This window comes from Martes martes, assembly GCF_963455335.1.
Source record: "Martes martes genome assembly, chromosome: 2".
NCBI lineage: Eukaryota > Metazoa > Chordata > Mammalia > Carnivora > Mustelidae > Martes > Martes martes.
The window spans coordinates 48,032,139-48,050,913 of NC_137889.1; the positions used below are offsets into that span (position 1 = coordinate 48,032,139).

The 18,775-nt window shown below is 35.7% G+C and overlaps 1 protein-coding gene across 1 annotated transcript in view; it reads left to right on the forward strand.

Annotated features, from left to right (window-relative positions):
- ADAM28 (ADAM metallopeptidase domain 28) overlaps positions 1 to 18,775 on the forward strand; it is a gene marked incomplete at its 3' end in the record, with an annotated part of 111,816 nt that overhangs the window by 33,555 nt on the left and 59,486 nt on the right. Inside the window, exons 9-14 of the mRNA XM_080796296.1 lie at positions 155 to 324; positions 2,914 to 2,998; positions 10,195 to 10,325; positions 11,340 to 11,517; positions 12,861 to 12,950; positions 15,225 to 15,420. Of these exons, the coding sequence (XP_080652422.1) occupies positions 155 to 324; positions 2,914 to 2,998; positions 10,195 to 10,325; positions 11,340 to 11,517; positions 12,861 to 12,950; positions 15,225 to 15,420 (850 nt within the window). The remainder of the gene's footprint in view (positions 1 to 154; positions 325 to 2,913; positions 2,999 to 10,194; positions 10,326 to 11,339; positions 11,518 to 12,860; positions 12,951 to 15,224; positions 15,421 to 18,775) is intronic.

Below are 18,775 nucleotides of genomic sequence, written 5' to 3' on the forward strand. Positions count from 1 at the left end.
AAAAGAGGTGGTAACTTCCATTATATAAGTATATTTGGGAAGAAAGTGTTTACAGTGTTTCTGTTAATAAGTTCAAAAATCTAAAGTACACTCAAAATATTGGAAGATAATATCACCATTACACATTCCTTTGACGTGTACTCTCTTTGAACAGCTTTATAAAAAGCTCGATACTCACGTGGCCTTAGTCGGTATGGAAATCTGGAATGAGGGGGATAAAATAAAGATAAGTCCAAATGCAAGCTTCACCTTGGAAAATTTTTCTAAATGGAGGGGAAGTGTCCTCCGAAGAAGAAAGCGTCATGATATTGCGCAATTAATCACGTATGTATAGATTTTCCCCTTTGTGTGTTAAATGGTATTTAGCATAGAGACTTTCCAAAGACTTGGCAAAGCAAGTGGTATCTCAGGAGACAGGGTAAGAGGAAGTGGCTTTCTCTTTAGGGAAAGGGAGTTAAAAGTTTAAAAATACTCATTTGACTCTGATGGTGAATATGCTCTTACCTTTGTTACAAGTATTTCTTTTTCTTTCATTTTTAAAGAAAAGCTAACAATTTGGCAATGATTCATTAGAATTTTTTCTGTTTTGATTAGGTATACAGAAAGGAAAGACAGATTTAGATAATGGCAAGAGAAATTTGATTCAATGTTTTAAAAGACCAGATTAGCTTTAAGCACTAGTCAGGACAAACTTCTAGGATTGGAAGAAAATTGCATATTATATTCTAATCCCACACCTCTACCATCCTGCTGAAGTGACTAATTAAAAAAAGAAAACAGGAAGTAAATCTAGTGACTATAATTTAGACAAGACTGCTGAGGGTATGTCTCAAAAGAATTGGAGAAAATTCTGCTGGATAATTTGCAGCTGGAATCAGATAGAAGGAAGCAGCAAGAAGTGACTTAAAAGTATTCAAGTTTTACTTCCTAAGAAAACAGGAGTTGTTAAAGGAAATAAGAATTAATTAATATTCTGTGTTGATTATCTACTACACATATCAGCCTACAACTTCCTGACTTAAAAAAAGTCTTCTTATGTTCTTAAGTGTTTAGTTTCCTGCCTGGTATGGTTGGAACACAGGGCCTGGTTGGTCATCTCTGCTTCTACAGCTTTCATGTGGCTATCTTTGACTGCCTCCAGCATGGCAGTCTCAGGGTTCTGGGTATCTTGCAAGGGGACTAATTTTCCCCCAGAAGCAGCATTCTAAAAGGACCAAGAGAAAGCTTCAAGACTTCCATGATTGAAACTTAGAAATCACAGTGCCTACTAGGTATTTATCCAAAGGATAAAAAATAGTGATTCAATGGGGCACCTGCACCTGAATGTTTATAACAGCAATGTCCATAATAGCCAAAATATGGAAAGAGCCCAGATGTCCATTGACAAGTGAATGGATAAAGAAGATGTGGTATACATGCACAGTGGAATATTACTCAGCCATCAGAAAGAATGAAATTTTGCCATTTGCAATCATGTGCATAGAACTAGAGTGTATTATGCTAAGCAAAATAAGTCAGTCAGAAAAAGACAAATACCATATGATTTCACTTATATGTGGAATTTAAGAAACAAAATAGATGAACACAGGGGAAAGGAAAGAAAAGTAAAATAAGATGAAAACAGAGGGAAGCATATCATAAGAGGCTCTTATGTATAGGGAACAAATTGAGGGTTACTAGAGGGGAGGTAGGTAGGACAAGGGGTAACTGGATGATGGACATTAAAGAGGGCATTAAGTGGCAATCCAATATCAAGAGTAGATTTCCTGACTAGACTAGAATAAATAAAATAAAGGCACTAAAAAGTTATGATGGAAGGAATTAACTGTCCTTTCACTGAAAGTCCTTAAATTGAAAATCCTAGCCTCTACTTGACAAACTAACAAAAGTTATATGTCTATACCTAGGCATAACCAGGTAAGAACATATCCACTGAAAACAGGAACCAAAATAGCTAACTCCATAATGGGTGAAGATTTTACTTATTATAAATGAGCTGGTACTGAGTATTAAACCCACACAAATGCAGACTTAAGTATCAGTACTTTTATAACATAATTTTTAAAGAGGATATAAATGCCATGAATCTTTAAAATAGCATGTACAATGTAAAATACCATTTCAAAATAACATATCTGAAAATTTTCCAGAGGAAATGTGAAGTGGGAAAAAGTTCTCTAATTTTCCTTATTTTGCATGGAAACATCAATAGTCCCCATTCTTGAGGATGATAACTGGGAAAATATAAGTTCAACTTTTAATTTAAATGCCTTTACTAAGGGAATTTTTTAAATAATGCATTCTTTGCAAATTATTAAAGACAAATCAGGGCTAGGATGTTGAACAGATAGCAGGATAATAACAAAGGCAGCACATGGAATCATTATGAATTGTAAGAAAAACAAAATGAACAAAACTAAAAAATAAAAATAAAAGTAAGAAAGGCAAAACCAATCGTCTATGCAAATAAATGCAAGTGGTTCAAATTCCTTTTCAGTAACAAATATTTCAGTAACATAAATGATTCAGTAACACAAATATGTTCAGAATGGGCCCAAATTCCAAATCCCACTATAGCTAAAACAGTGCTTAAAGAGAACAAAAGTAAATGGGTATAAAAGTGTATGAGAGAAAAATACAAATTAAAGCATATGTGATAATAGTAATATAAAAATAAGATATACATATATAAAATATTAAAAATGGTTATATCCAGGTGCTTGTAGTTAGGTGATATGACAACCATTGCATATAGGAAAAAAAACCTAATGCAAATTCAAAAACTGAAGGAAATATTTAAGTTATTATTCACAATGTGAGTTTCTCTGTCAACCATTTAGAGTTCTGGATTGTCTATAGAACATATAGTTGAGAATCATAGGTTGTTATATATATTTTTTTTCTATCTTGCAGAGCAACAAAACTTTCTGGAACAACTGTGGGCCTTGCTTTCATGTCTACAATGTGCTCTCCTTATCATTCTGTTGGCATCGTTCAGGTTTGTTTGAAGATATATTGTTGGTTCTACAGTTCAAGTGTGACAAATGCTCTTTTTTCTGGATCATGTAGTTTTTGTTGATATGGTAACTAACATGGACTGAATTTCAAATGTTGAAACAGTCTTGCATATCCAGTATAAACCCAGCAAGGTCATAATGCATTATCTTTTTTGTATCTTGCTGGATTCAACAAGCTAACATACCTCGAGGATTTCTATATTCTATATAATCATGAGGGATATTAGTCTATAGTTGTCTTTTCCTGTTATGTGTTTTTCAGGTTTTATTATTAGGGCATATCTAGCCACATAAAGTGATACATTTCCAACCCCTCAATTTTCTGGAATGTCTTAGTAAAATTGGCATCATTCCTTCCTAAAATATTTGGTAAAATTCATCAGTAAAACCATATGGGTCTGGTGTTGTCCTTATGGAAAGGTTTTTAACTACAAGTGTAATTTCTTCTGTAGATAGAGAAGTCCTGTAGATACAGGACTACTACTAATACAGGTTATTTATCTTTTCTTGAGTGAGATTTGGTAATTTGCGTCTTTAAGAAAAGTGTCCATTTCATTTAAGTTGGCATGAATTTGTTGATGATATTCCTATAATATTGATTTTTTAAAAACCTGTATAATTTTTAATATCTGTAGGGATGTCCTCTCTTGTTCATGATATTAGTAATTTACATCTTTTTCTCATGGTCAGTCTCACTGAGTTTATTAATTTTATTCATTCCTAAAAAACTGCTTTTGCTTTATTGATGCTCTGGGCTTTCCTGCTTTCAGTTTCATTGATTTCTGCTCTTGTCCTGATTATAGAATTTCTTTTGCTTTCTCTACATTTAATTTGTCTTTTTTTTTTTCTATTACATAAGGAAGAATTTTAGATCATTCATTGGAGACTTCTTCTTTTCAAATATAAACATTTAATGCATAAATTTCCTGCCATGCACTGCTTTAGCTGAACCCATCATATTTAGATATGCGTGTTTTCATTTTCATTCAGTTAAAAATATTCGCTAATTTCTGTTTTGACCTCCGTTTTGATTCATGTATTATTTAGAAGTGTATTTTTAGTTTCATTTGGTTATGATCTGTGTATCCATTTGCTAAGGCTGTTATAAAAAAATGCCCCAGAGTGTACGGCTTAAACAATACAAATGTGTTTCCTCAGAGTTTTGGAGGCTAAAAATCCAAGATCCAGATGTTGGTAGGTTATGTTTAGTTTCTCTTGAGGTCTTCCCCATTGGCTTGCAGATGGCCACCTTCTTGCTGTGTCCTCATGTGGCTTTTCTTCTGGTACACATCCCTTCCTTTTTACTCCTGTTGGATTAAGACCCCAGGAATATATCTCATTTAACCTTAATTATCTCCTTAGAAATCCTATCTCCAAAGACAGTCACATTTGTGGTTAAGGCTTCAACATATGAATTGGAGTGTGTGTGTTGGGGTGCCACAATGCAATCCATGATAGTCTAGAAACATACTTAGTAGAATTTCGATATTTTTAAACTTTTTGAGGTTTGTTCTTGGTCGATACTGCATATGAACTTGAAAAAGAATGTCTTCTGCTGTTATTGGATAGAGCGTTCTTTAATTATCAATTATGTCAAGTTAACTTACAGTGTTGTTCAGTTCTTTTGAATCATTTATGTAGAGAGAATGGTTAATATCCAAGTATAATTGTAGATTTGTCTATTCTTTCAAATCTATAAGTTTTCACTTCATGTATTTTGAAGCTCTGTTGTTAAGTAAATACACAAATAGAGTTGTCATATCTTTTAGAGAATTAATCCATTTATTATTTCATGTTCTTCTTTTTTCCTGAAATATTCCTGTTCTGAAGCCAATCTTGTCTTATGATTATAGTTACTCTGACATTTGTGGCTAAAGTTTGCTTGATACAACCTTTTTCTTACTTTTATTTTTAGCATATGTTTTTCTCTACGTTTAAAGTTTTCTGGTAGACAGTATAAACTCAGGTTTTACTTTTTATCTAATCAGACAATCTCTGTCTTTTATTTGGTGTGTTTAAATCATTTATATGTACTATAATTATTGATATTGTTGAATTAAAAGCTTCCATCTTGCTAGATCTTTGCTCTTCCATCTTTTCTATTTTTTTCTGCCCTCTTTAGGGATTGAGGATTTTTGAAAATAATTTCATTTATTTCCATTATTAGCTTTTAACTGTTATCTCTCTTTTTTATTTTTAGTGGTTGCCCTGGTTTATTATACACCTCTGCTTGTCTGTTTTTACATTTACATTTACATTTTTACTCTTGTCCTCAGAATGCCTGGGTCGTGCTAGCAGTTAAGCATCAGACACTTTGTTTCAGCTCAGGTTATGATCTAAGTGTTGTGAGATTGCGCCCCACATTGGGCTCCATGCTCAGTGTGGAGTCTGCTTAAGACTCTCTCTCCCTCTTCCCTGCCCCTCCTCCCTGCACACACACTCTCTCTCTGTCTAAAAAATTAAATAAAATCTTTAAAAAAAAGGAATATTCTTCAGCTGCTTCACATGTAGTATAAGAATATTATAGGAGTATACCCATAAATACTCCTTTACATTTCTTATGCTATTGTTATCATGTGCTTTACTTTACATATGTTAAAAATACACAATATATTGTTACTAATTTTTCTTAGTCATCTCTCAATGCAATTTAAAATAAGAAAAAAATATTAGTATGCTTATCTTATCTCTACCTACACTAACCTTTATCACATCCCCAGTGCTCTCTATTTCTTTGTATAGTTACAAGTTTCTATCTGGTATACATATATATTTTTTTCTTCCAAGAGAGTTTTAAAAAATATTTCCTGCAATACAGGTCTACTGTCAATGAATTCTTTTAGTTGCTTCAGATAACTCTCTCTCTCTTTCATTTTTGTATGTATTTTCACTGGGTTTATAATTTTGAGTTAATAATGTTTTACTTTTAGCACTTCTAATGATTTCATTTCACTGTCTGCTGGATTGCAGGGTTCCTGATGAGAAGTGTGCTGTAAATTTTATCTTTGTTGCTCTAAAGTGTACCTTTTTTTACTTTAGTATTTCCCCTTTCTTTTTAATTTTATTCAGTTTGATTATAATTGTGATATAACTAAGTGGGCGTTTGGGGAGATATGGGTAATTTACCCCACTTAGTGTTCTCTGAATTTCTTGGGACTGGGGCTTGTATCTGTGATGAATTTTGGAAAATTCTGGGCCATTACTTATTCACATATTTCTTCTATTTCATTCTGTCCCTTTTTTCTTCTAGGGATACCAGTTACATATATCTGTGACCATTCTATATTGCCACTCAAAACTTCTATGCTCTGTTCCGCTGTTTGTTTGTTTTCTTTTTTATTCTTTTTGCACTTTGTGTTTCCATTTGAGTAATTTTTGTTGAACTATTAAGACCAGCAATTATCTCCTCAGCTATTCCAAATCTTCTGTTGAGCCTGTTGAAGACATCATTCATCTCTGTTATTGTCTTTTTCATTTCTAACATTTCCATTTGAGTCTTTCTTATGGCGTTCAGCTCTGCCGAAATTACTCATCCAGACTTGTGTGCTATTCATCTTTTCCCCTGGAGCTTTTAACCTATTAATCATAGTTATTTTAAAGTATTGTGTGGTCATTCTAACATCTGGGTCAGATATGAATCTGGATCTGTTGATTGGCAGGGTATTGCTTTTCTTTCTGTTTTTCTTTTTTGTTTTCTTGGACACCGTACTATTTTTTGTTGAAAGTCAGACACCCTGTGAAAGACATTAGTCCAAGGTGTGTGTGTGTGTGTGTGTGTGTGTGTGTGTGTGTGTATTTTGGCTTGGAAATAATCAATTCTTTCCTTCTGTGAGGCCTCTTGCATGAGGATTTGAATCAATCTAGCAGGAATTGAGTTGGGTTTGGGATTTTGTTGTTGTTGCTGTGACTACTCTCAGTACATCAGAGGCTTTGAGTTATTCTCACATTATTTTGTGTTTAGAGTGAGGGCTGGTTTTCCAGAGGTATTTTCTGAGTGTGTGTTTCACATTTATCTTTAGGTCTTTACTGGATTCCCCAGAGTTGCTTTAAGCCCTTAGTAGGTTGTTGTTACTTGTTACTGGATGATCATTAGACTTCTGGTGGGAAGAGGGCATTCTCCTTTGTTCTTATTAAATCTCAGTTTCGTGTCCCTAAGTGTCTGGGGTAGTCCTTACAGTGCTCATGTTCCACTGCCAGGTGGTGGAGACTTCTCATGACACTGCCCAGCATGTATTCATGCCTTTCCTTCCCCTTCCTTCCAGGGGTAGAGGCTTTGTGTGTGTGTGTGTGTGTGTGTGTGTGTGTGTGTGTGTTTCCCTTCCTGTTCCTTTTTTAGAGTTGCTTTGAGACTTCACCAGTGCTCTAGGTGGGACAAGATTTTCTGCCATTTCTCTCAGAAGCTTAAAGCCCTTTAACTAGGTTTAGAGCTAGGACTAGAGTAAGGCAAGGGAGACCCTCCTTTCACCCTGAACAGTCACGTTTGTTCTGTAGCAGAGATAGAAGAAATGATCCTGGAGGGGTTTCATGCCTTTTCTGCTGCTGTTCCTCTCCTGCAGGCCCGCACTGTTGGGTAGACTTTCTCATAGCTTTCACTTGGTGAGGTCCATGTGGACAAAAGACAGTGAGTAGGTTGGAATTCCCCTATGTCTGAAGCTCCCACATTTTGTATATTTTCTTTCTGTACCATACACACTCTGCCTTTATAAGTTTTAAGGTTTTTTTGTTTTTGTTTTTTGTTTTTTGTTTTTTTTTTTTTAGTATGAGTTATTACTGGCATCTGGTAGTATCTGGTATCTGGTAGTGTAAACAAATATTCATGCCCTGACTTTCCCTGCAGATGTTGGCCTACCTTTCCTTGGATTTCAGGTTTGTTTATTGCCTTGTGCCCTGAGCTGTGGATGAGTTCTATAAGTTATGAATCTTACTATGCCAAATGTTTTATTTATTGTAAGTTGGGGAGTGACACTCTTTCTAGCCTGCTATAATCTGGTGGTGAGGAGCAGGGGTAAGGGTTTCTCTTTAGATTTTATCCGGTTTTAGTCTTAGGCAGGTCATGGGTCTCAGAGGAAAAACTTTCTTAGGGATCCTTCCCATGGCAGCAAAACTCTCCTTTCTCTTTTGCAGGTCTTTTGAGGAAGAGTTTCCTGAATCACCCTCAGTGGGAGAAAATCCCAATTAATATCAATATGGGCTTCTGGGCTCAAGATTTTTGTCTTCCTGTTTCAGGAGTAGAGGGTGTGTGTGTGTGTGTGAGAGAGAGAGAGAGAGAGAGATTAAACACATTCCCTAGCCATATTGGGTCTTCAGTTCTACCCTAGGTTGTCAGAGATTGCTATTTCTCTTCCTAGTGGCTTCAGGCTTCTGTTCCTTGAAGGAGAAAAATCTGGATATAGCTTATGCTCTTTTCCTGCAGCAACTGCTACTTCACTCCTCATGGCCCATTCCACCAAGAGAAGTTCTTTCTGTTCTACTACCTAACTCCCAATGTTTATCATGAGGTATAGAGAGGAGGTGTCTCGAGAAATGTCTGTAAGTGTGTGCAAAGCACCCTTGTTTCTGAGGTCCTGCTGATTCTATACTCTTGCAGTGGCCCATACTAGGCCTTTAGCAATTCATTTAAGAACTCAGATGAATTGCATCCCCACTTGCAGGTACCTGACATGTCCTCCTCTTTGCCTTGCTGGAGATAAACCAGTTCTCATGTCAAATCTGTAATTGGGAGGGCCTGTCTCTTCTTAGTTTCCAGATCTGTGGATGTCCTGCAACCACAATTGACTGATAGAATCAAGGAAAATTATAATTAAGTTTTTCAGTCTAGTCCTTTTGTTTAGTGCAAGAATAATATTCTTCTCAGCTCTGCACATCTGAGGTGGAAGGGTGATATATATATATACCATATGTATATATGATATATATGTATCTCCAATATATCCTATGATAGATACATATATATATATCTCCAATATATCCTATCCTATATATATATATATATATCTCCAATATATCCTTATAAAGGTGAACAGAAGAAGTAAAATACATATTTTCTAACTTGAAAGAGCTTACCATAAAATTGGAAAAGAAATTAGACTTTTGGGGTTCATTCCAAAGGAAAGAAACATTGAAGTTATGAAAATAATTGTTTAAAGGAAGATACCATAAATTTAAGGACCTCATAAGGCAATGTGGAAAGTCTAAGCATATTTCCATTTTTCTTAATTTTTTTTGGTTTGTTTTTGTTCCCCCTTGAGTAACTCTATCTTACTAAATAGGAAGGTTTACCAGGTTCATCTTGACAGAGTGACTCAATATTGTGAATTGTAAGTATTCACTTCCTATCTTACACAGGTGTTTCTTGTTTAACAGTCTTGCACTGTGCTGTATGGATCTCTTTATTTGATTCTTCGGATTGAAGTAGATAAGGAAATCAGGTTTCTGTGGGTGGGTGTAACTGGCAGATTCTTGTCTCCCCACTGGGAAATTACAGCCTGTGGTGATTCTGTAGTGCTGTTTAATCACTCCTGGAAAAACCTGGAGCCCCCAGTGACACTTCTAATCAGAAATACTCTGGGAATGAAGTTGGCTACTAGCTGGACTTCATGCAATAGGACAAATGTAGAAGGGACTGATGTCTAGTCTTGGTGGTAACAGAATTGAAAAAAGATACCAGTGATACTAAAGTCCTGGGTTAACAAACATTTTCAGATCCCCATTAGCCAAACATATCAAAGGCCTTCAATCAAATTAGAAGGCATTAAAAACAAGCCAGTGGGAGTGGCAGATAGATCAGTTTTTTAAAAATTCTGATTCCTTATCATCATTGAAGATATTTTGCCACATATTTTATGGCAGGAAACCACAGAAACGTTTCTCATTATAAATGTTCCCCATTTAAAAGAATAAAGAGCAAGCAATTTGCCCTGTGTTGTGCAATCAGTACGAAAGTTGTCTGAGAGAGAGAGAGAGAGGGAGAGTGAGAGAGGGTGAGAGAGAGAGACAGACAGAGGCAGAAGGAGAATAAAGGAGAGAAGGAGAAGGGGAGGGAGAGGAAGAGAGATGGTGAGTAGTAAAAGCTGAAGGTAAAGTCACTCTCTCTGCCCCAGTTAGTAAAACTAATTATACCCCGAGTGATAATTTAGTTTGAAAACCAGAGGATCTGTTTCCCTATTCTTGCCCTTAGGACCACAGTGACAACATGCTTAGAGTAGCAGGGACCATGGCCCATGAAATGGGTCATAACTTTGGAATGTTTCATGACTCCTATGTTTGCAAGTGCCCTTCTACAATATGTGTGATGGACAGAGCACTAAGGTGAGGCTCTCTGGGAAGGTGCATTCTGTCCCTGGTTTTGGTTCACTCTGGGCTGTATCTGTGCTATATCTTTCATGTCATCTTCAGCCACACGTTCAAGCTTTTAAATACTGAATAGTATAATCATGAATGCATATCTATACCAAACCACTTTATCCCTATATATGCAATATTTTTCATTAACTAAGACATCATTTAAACATATTGTGTCTTTGCTGTTGGCATGATTGACATTTTTAACTTCGTCTTACCTACACAAGACCTGGTTTCAGAAAATCATTAGTATATATCAAATTTTCATTGAATTCAGACTGGATGGTTCTAGGAGAAAAAGCTAATTAAAGAAGAGCATCCTTGCAGGAGGATAAAGACATTATACATCCCTGCCTTGCCTAAGCAAAGTTTCCAGGGAATTTTATCTTTAAAAATCCCCAAATCCCTTTTATATATGTATTTCCTCTCTTCTATTTCCCTGTCCCAGCTCACTCAACCTAGGGTTAGTCTCCCAGACCCTTCTCCAAAATACTGTTATGGTGGAATGCCAGTCACATATATTTGTTATCTATCCCAGATACTATTGCATTTTTAAACCTCATCTTTGTTTGTGAAATGAAGAAATTCTGCCAAAAGTAATTCCTCTGAAGGAAAGTAAATTCTTAGACACATAAATAAGTATGACTTTACTACCTGTAGGACTTTGCAGCCAAAATGACCTAAGGCTGATTAAGATTATCTGGAATAGTCAGAGCATCTTTTTTTTTTTTTTTTTTTTAAACAGCATCCTGGATGCTACACTTTAAGAATTGACATATTTTTTCATTAAGCTCGAGGTGTTTGTGTCCATCCAGGAGGGCTAATTCAGGCACTCAAAAGAGCTCATGATTTAGCAGTTGGGCGGTGGATTGGGTTTAATCTTTTAGGGCAAGTTTTGGGTGTATCATCCCCAATGTGTGATATTGCTCCCTTCATGCTCAGCATGACTGTGTTCCATTTTCTCTTTCCTTATCTTCATAGCTTCTATATACCTACAGACTTCAGTTCCTGCAGCCGTGTCAGCTATGAGAAGTTCTTTGAAGATAAATTATCAAATTGCCTTTTCAACGCTCCATTGCCTACAGATATCATATCCATCCCAATCTGTGGGAATCAACTGGTAGAAATGGGAGAGGACTGTGATTGTGGGACTCCCGAGGTACCACCGAAGAACTTTCTAAGATGGTCTAATTTGGTTTTCAATTGCTAAGACTATAAACTATAGAACTATATTATTACTCTGAAGTTGTACATTTTTTAATAACTTTGCATATGTTCATCTCTTAGACATTTGTCAGGCCAGCCTTTCTAACAGTGACTACTGCATTGCTTAACAGACCTTCCTAATTTCTTTCTTGGGGTTCTTTCCCCATTTCCTGATTTGTAAGAACCACTCAACAACTGGGATTTGTATCCTCGTTCCTCTCTTTCTGGCAGAAATAACTTCACTTTTCTTATGTGACTATGACCTACTGAGCAGTTACTTTAGGCGTGGCACCTCAATAGCTCTTGGAGAGTGTAAATAGCTCGCCCAAGGTCACGGAGCTGGTAGAGAGAGAGGCCAAGATGTAGACTCAGGTGTTTGATTTGGCAGTCACAAAGCTATCTTGCACTGAGATTTAGTTTTTCTCTTTGTGACTTAAGAGTTTTTACCCTTAGGAGTCCTCGCCTGATTCCACCCTATTTGTAGGGCCACCAGGCTTCCAAATGGGACTTTTGCCCCCATTTTATCAATATTTAATATGAGTGACCTGTCAAGGCCTCAAGGGGTCAGCTCTTCAGTAATTTCAAAATTTGACCACAAATGCATTCATTCTATGAGAAAAGAGGAATCTTTCCAAGAGGATGTTTATATTGGAAATAAGGGCAAGAGTTTTAATCCTAAGAAGTTGTAACTCTCTTAGATAATGTAAACAGCTACAAGAGGAAGTTTCTGAGGGGAGAGCTTCCCCAAAGTCTCATGCAGATGCCTGATTTCAAAGAAACAAGGTGGGAAGAGCAAGACAAAGTCTATTGCTTAATGCAGAGTTGAATTAAATGTCAAAGTTGTATAAAGAACTATACTTTTAGGTTTTTAGTACGTCTTAGAGATTAAATCTACTGCTGAGTAGGTACAAAACTGATGAGCTCAACTAATTATGTTTTTAACTATTTAGATAAATTTTATTTTTAAAAACTATCATTTTCCTTTTGTTTTCTTTCATAGTTTACCAAAAATAGATCATTTTCAGTATCCTATGGGAGACTGGGTGATCTAGAGGAGATACTCAAATTTAAAAATGTGTCAGTAGAATTCAGATATGTGACAAGTCACCAGTGGTTTTAAAATCTGTTTTTCTAATGTTGAACTTTGTTCAATATTTTATTTTCCTGGAAATTATCTTTAGACCATATCACAGTAGGGTCTGTGTGATGAAAAAATTACATTATGAATTGTGATGAAACAAGAGCAAAAAATTGAGACCCAATCTGGCATTTGCCTTTGTCTCTGGTATTTCTTAGGAATGTACCAACATTTGCTGTGACGCTAAAACTTGTAAAATCAAAGCAAGGTTTCAATGTGCATTAGGAGAATGCTGTGAAAAATGCCAGGTAAGATTATTATTTTATTCTATTTTAATATTTATGATTGCTGTTTATTTTTCTACATTAAAAATCTCAGTGATTATGTTAAATAAAATAGCAAATGTCTATAAAATAATGCTGCCTACATATGAGTGTTTACAAACATGGGCTATTTGATCCCCCAACAACCCTTTGAATTAGATATTATTATCTCATTTTGCTCTTGAAGGAACAAAAGCTCAGAATAGAAAATGTGTGAAATAAGAGAGCCACTGAATGGCAAACTCCAAATATGACCTTTTCCAAAGCCAATGGTGGGACTCCTACCTGCCGCTGCTTCTGATGTCACAGAGCCTTCTTGCACCAAACCTCATAATTGGTTGCATGTTCCTTTAATAATGGGTTAGATAAAAAAGTTTAGTTTAGTTTTGTTTTGTTTAATAATGTGGGGTATTCCCTATCTTCAGACTTTGACGTCACTTCAGGGTGAATTTCTTAAATATAAAGTGAGCATTCTGTGTCATTTTCTCTGTGGGGCTTGTTGACTTTCCTTTCAGGTTCAAATTTAGAATTTTACATTCTATCATTGCATAGAATTCTCTATTATGATTATTTGTTTATGTGTCTAATTTCTTAGTTAGACTGACTTCTGAGGGCAAGGGACTGATTCATTCTCACCTAGCACAGAGTTTCATACATTTTAAATGTTCAAGACCTGTTTGCAGAAAGAATGTGTGGACAGATGGCATACCAGATTATAGGTAGGATTTAGGATTTTTATCTTTTTGATGTCAGAAGGAGAGGAAAGAAATAAAAGAGTCCAAAAGGAAGAAAATTTGAGAATTTAAGTCTTATTCAGCAAGTGTTGATTAAGTGCTATTTGTTGGAGATTGTGGGAGATCAAAAAAAAAAAAAAAAAGAGGTAGTCTTTGACTTCAAAGAACATGCTATTTCTTTAGGGTAATGATATACATACCTGAAACAGATGAAAATATAGTACGGGATTAAATGCCCAGGTAGACATTATAAGGATATTTGCCCTTTGTGTAATGTTTTCCACTTATAGTTTCACCTAAGTTTCATAATGACTCTGTAAAGGAAATATTAGATAGGGAAATGGATTTTCAGAGAGATAAAGTCTCTTTTCTAAGTCGTAAATCTAGCCTCTGATAGAGCCAAGATTCAAATCTGCATCTTCCAAATCTAAATTCAGGGACCTTCCCATCATGTGTAGGAAGGAAAGGCAACAATGTGTCCTGAAGACATAAGAGGAGGCTTCATGGAAGATGAGGCTGTCACTAGTCTTAAAGTCAAGCGCAGATTTTAAATAAGTAAACAGAAGGAGGAAAAATTCCTAAATGAGGAGACTGAGGGAAAGAATAAAGATGGAACAGGAAGTATAACCATGCTCATGTGAGAGCTGGTAAGAAAGTTCATCTGGCCGAGCAGCAAGCTTTGAGTTTGGAGGGTTGTGGATGATCTAATTAAATTTTGGATTCCACTCTGTCATTATGTAAAGATATTGAAAGTTCTCTGATGATAGAGGAGCATGCTTGCTCACCTCATCTAGGGAAAGATATGCTTCCCAGTGTCCACACAGGACTCTTCAGATCTGCATAAATGGCAGAATTTGTTTGACTAAGTTTTCCCTTAGGCAATAAGAGCAATATTTGCAGTGGAATTAATACATCAAACAAAAATACATCAAATAAAAAATACATCAAATACACATTCAGTTGTTTCTCTCCCGTAAGAAATCATTTCATAGGAAGAAGTGAGTTGAAAAGAAATATTTGAGCATATAATAAAAGGAATTAAGGATTAGGAAACATGATGCCTGGGAAAGTCTCAGGGCACACTGATCTGGTGCTTATAAACTTACCTGCCTTAATACAGAAGATTCACTTGGCCAATAAATCTCTTAAGGTGCAGATATAAATCTCCTTGAAAATCTTGACAAAAATGTATTCAACAAAGGAAAAAATAAATCCCTTCTTTGCAACTTAGATGAGGTTTGGTTTTCTTCTGTACCTTTCTCCTTGATATTTCTATAGTGCTTGCACTATAAATTCAGAAATATTGATTACTTAAAGTCTCAGACCATTGGCAGAAGTCAATAGAAATGATATAATAGGAGATGTCTTTAGTTTATACAACGCAGATGTAAGCTAGAATAGAAGGATGCCTCTAACCACCTTGCCAAAAAAAGGCCAAAGGAAAAATATTATTTACGTTAACCGGAGATATTCGAGTAAGTCATGTGGGAAAAAAAGCCTTTTCTTCATTTTTATTTCCCTGCAGTTTAAGAAGGCTGGTGCAGTGTGCAGACCAGCAAAAGATGAGTGTGATCTGCCGGAAATGTGTGATGGTAAATCTGATATTTGCCCTGATGATAGATTCCGAGTCAATGGCTTCCCCTGCCAAAACGGGCAGGGCTACTGCTTGATGGGGATGTGCCCCATGCTGCAGGAGCAGTGCACCGAGCTGTGGGGACCAGGTAAGAGGACAAGTCCCAGTGTTGCAGGCATTCCTGCCTCTATGCACATGAAAGGAAAAATGATGTTGTAACAGGTGAGAGTGTTTAATCATGGCCAAAGTAGTATTCTGTCCCAATCTTCTTTCTTAGAAACTGTGTTACAGCTCAAAATCCTGGATAAGTGCATTTTAAGAAATACAAATAAGGATGGGCCAGTTAATTTGACTTTGAATTCCAGATTAACAATTTTTTTTTAGTATCAGTATGTCTCATGAAATATTTGAGGTAAGCTTATACTAAGAAAACTCTATTTATCTGAAATTCAAATTTAACTGGGTAAAGCAGGAAAGAATATCCAATGGGAAAAGGTCTCCAACAAATGGTGTTGGGAAAACTGGAGAGGAACATGCAGAAGAATGAAGATGGACCACTTTCTTACACCATACAGAAAAATAAATTAAAAATGGATGAAAGACCTGTATGTGAGACTTGAAACCATAAAAATCCCAGAGGAGAACACAGGCAGTAACCTCTTTGACATTGGCCAGAGCAACTTCTTTCTAGACATGTCTCCTGAGGCAAGGGAAACAAAAGGAAAATAAACTATTGGAACTTCATCAAAATAAAAAGTTTCCATACAGTGAAGGAAACAGTCAACAAAACTAAAAGGCTATCTATGGAATGGGAGAAGATATTTGCAAATGACATATCTGATAAAGAGTTAGTATTCAAAATATATAAAGAATTTAGAAAACTTAACATCTCCAAAATAAATCATCCAGTTATAAAATGGGCAGAAGACATGAACAGACATTTTCCAAAGAAGACACCCAGATAGCCAGCAAACACATGAAATGATGCTCAATATCACTCATTACCAGGGAAATACAAATCAAAAGTACAATGAGATACCACCTCACACCTGTCAGGATTGCTAAAATTAGCAACACAAGAAAGGACAAGTGCTGGTGAGGATGCAGAAAAAGAGGAACTCTTTTGCACTGTTGATGGGAATGCAAACTAGTGTGGCCACTCTGGAAAACAGTATGGAGGTTCCTCAAAAAGTAACAAATAGAGCTACCCTATGATCCAACAATTGCACTACTAGGTATATACCCAAAGAATACAAAAATACTAATTCAAAAGAATACATGAACTCTGGTGTTTATAGTGGTATTATCTACAATAGCCACAATATGGTTGTGACATATTAATATCTATATATAAGTATATATAGGTATGTTTATATTATATATACATAAATATTTGTGAATATGCATATGTGTGTGTGTATATAAATATATGATTATTACTCAGCCATAAAAAGAATGAATCTTGTCATCTGCAATGATACAGATGGAGCTAGAGTGTAATATGTTAAGTAGAATAAGTCAGTCAGAGAAAGACCTACCACATGATTTCACTTATATGTGGAATTTAAGAAACAAAACAAATGAAGGGGAAAAAAGGCAAACCAAAAAACAGACTCTTTATTATGGAATGTTGAGTATTGTACACCTGAAACTAATATTACGCTGTATGTTAACTACTGAAATTTAAACAAAAACTTAACAAAAAAACCCCCAAATTTAACTGGGTATCCTGTACTTTATTTGACAACCCTAATCAAAATCCTTCTCAGATAAGTACACCCTTAGAAGTCTCTGTGTGTGTCTGTGTATGTCTCTGTGTGTGTGTCCATGTGTCTGTGTGTGTGTAGGAGTGGCAGGAGTGTTGGGAGATGAGCAAAGCATAAGGGAAGGGGGAGGAAAAAAGGACTGTGGGAATGCAGATGAGCAATTTGGGTAAGTGAAATCTCTTAAATGCTTATTTTGCCCATATTACTAGATTTTTAGAAACCATAATCTCTGATTATACCATAAAAAAGAAATTCAAAATAAAACTTAACAATCTCCAAAACTGTAAACTAAAACAAATTGTACTGAACAACCTTGATCCGAAAGGCAATTTAAAAACTACCAGTTCTTTGGACTTCCTGGATATCATGTCCATGGTGCACGTATCTGTAATTTTTGTACCCTCTTCAGCTACACTTTCAGATTTGTCCGTAAATAGGGGAAAATTTTAATAGGGGAAAATACATATTCCTAAAAAATACCTGAAGAGGGTTAGCACATACCAGGAACCTTCCATAACTCTCAAAAATATACATAAAGCAAGATAAAGGAAATAACAAAAATCACTGTTTCACAATATACCCAGTGAAAAAGAAACCTGAGAAATACATGGATTAGAATTTAGAAAAATTTCTGAATAAAAAATCCTTCCTATCAGGCAAGGGTGGGCTGAGACACAATCTGTGGAGCAAAGCTTGATACCATTTGTGCGTGGGCAGGTGCACCGGCCGGCTGGAGTCTGGCCTCAGCAACCCTACGGCTTACGGACCATGCAGCCTCACATGCTAAGTTAGAGGTGGAAACAGAGATGGCTTTGTGGGTTAAAGAAAGATTCTGTGCTTCCTTGACTGACTTTGGTATATAGCAGAAATCTCGGGAAAGAAAAATTCTCTGCACAGAGTTGAAGTTCTGAGCATTCCTTTATTATCAAGTAATAAATCACTGTAGTAAATACAATTGCCTTCTCCTTTTGCCTCTGACCCTTCACTATCTGCCACCCCTGCAAATCTGCAGATTTCCCAGTACCTAGACACTATGTATTCTGTTCATTACTGCTTTCCCAGTGTGTTCCAGCACATTGCCTAACTTTCATAAATGTTCAAAATTATTGAATTAATGTTGAACATATTCATCTGATATTGGAATAGGGAAGATCTTTTAAATCACACATTTAAAGATTGCCCATATAAAAGATTAGAGACGCAGATTAGCTTAAAAAAAGTTCCAAATTTTGTAATCTATAAGGGATCACAAGTTTATTTCAAATTAATCCTCAAGGTTTGAAAAGTCTAATAACATATATAAGAAGGGAGATCACCCTCTTCAATATCAAATCATTTCTATAAACCCTTTGTAGTTCCAAATATTGGAAATGTGACCAAGGCATTAACAGTAATTTGTCATAAAGAAGTACAAATATCTAAAAAACATTAAAATCATTTTAACTCACTAGCAAGAAGTATGAAGTACTGACACATTGATGTGTCAGGAAATGCAAATATAGTAAGAAATACAATTGAAAAGTTGATTCCTTCAACACCTGGCAGATTGGAGAAACTTTAATATAGTTAATGCTCAGTGTCAGTGAAGATGTGGCAAACCACCTACTTTTACACACTCTGGTAAAAACATGAATTAGCACAGTCTTTCCAGGATGAATTGGAAAAATGTATGTAAAACCTAAAAAGAAAATGTACTGATTTCCCCAGCAACTGTTTTTAGGAATATTTTTTCACAAA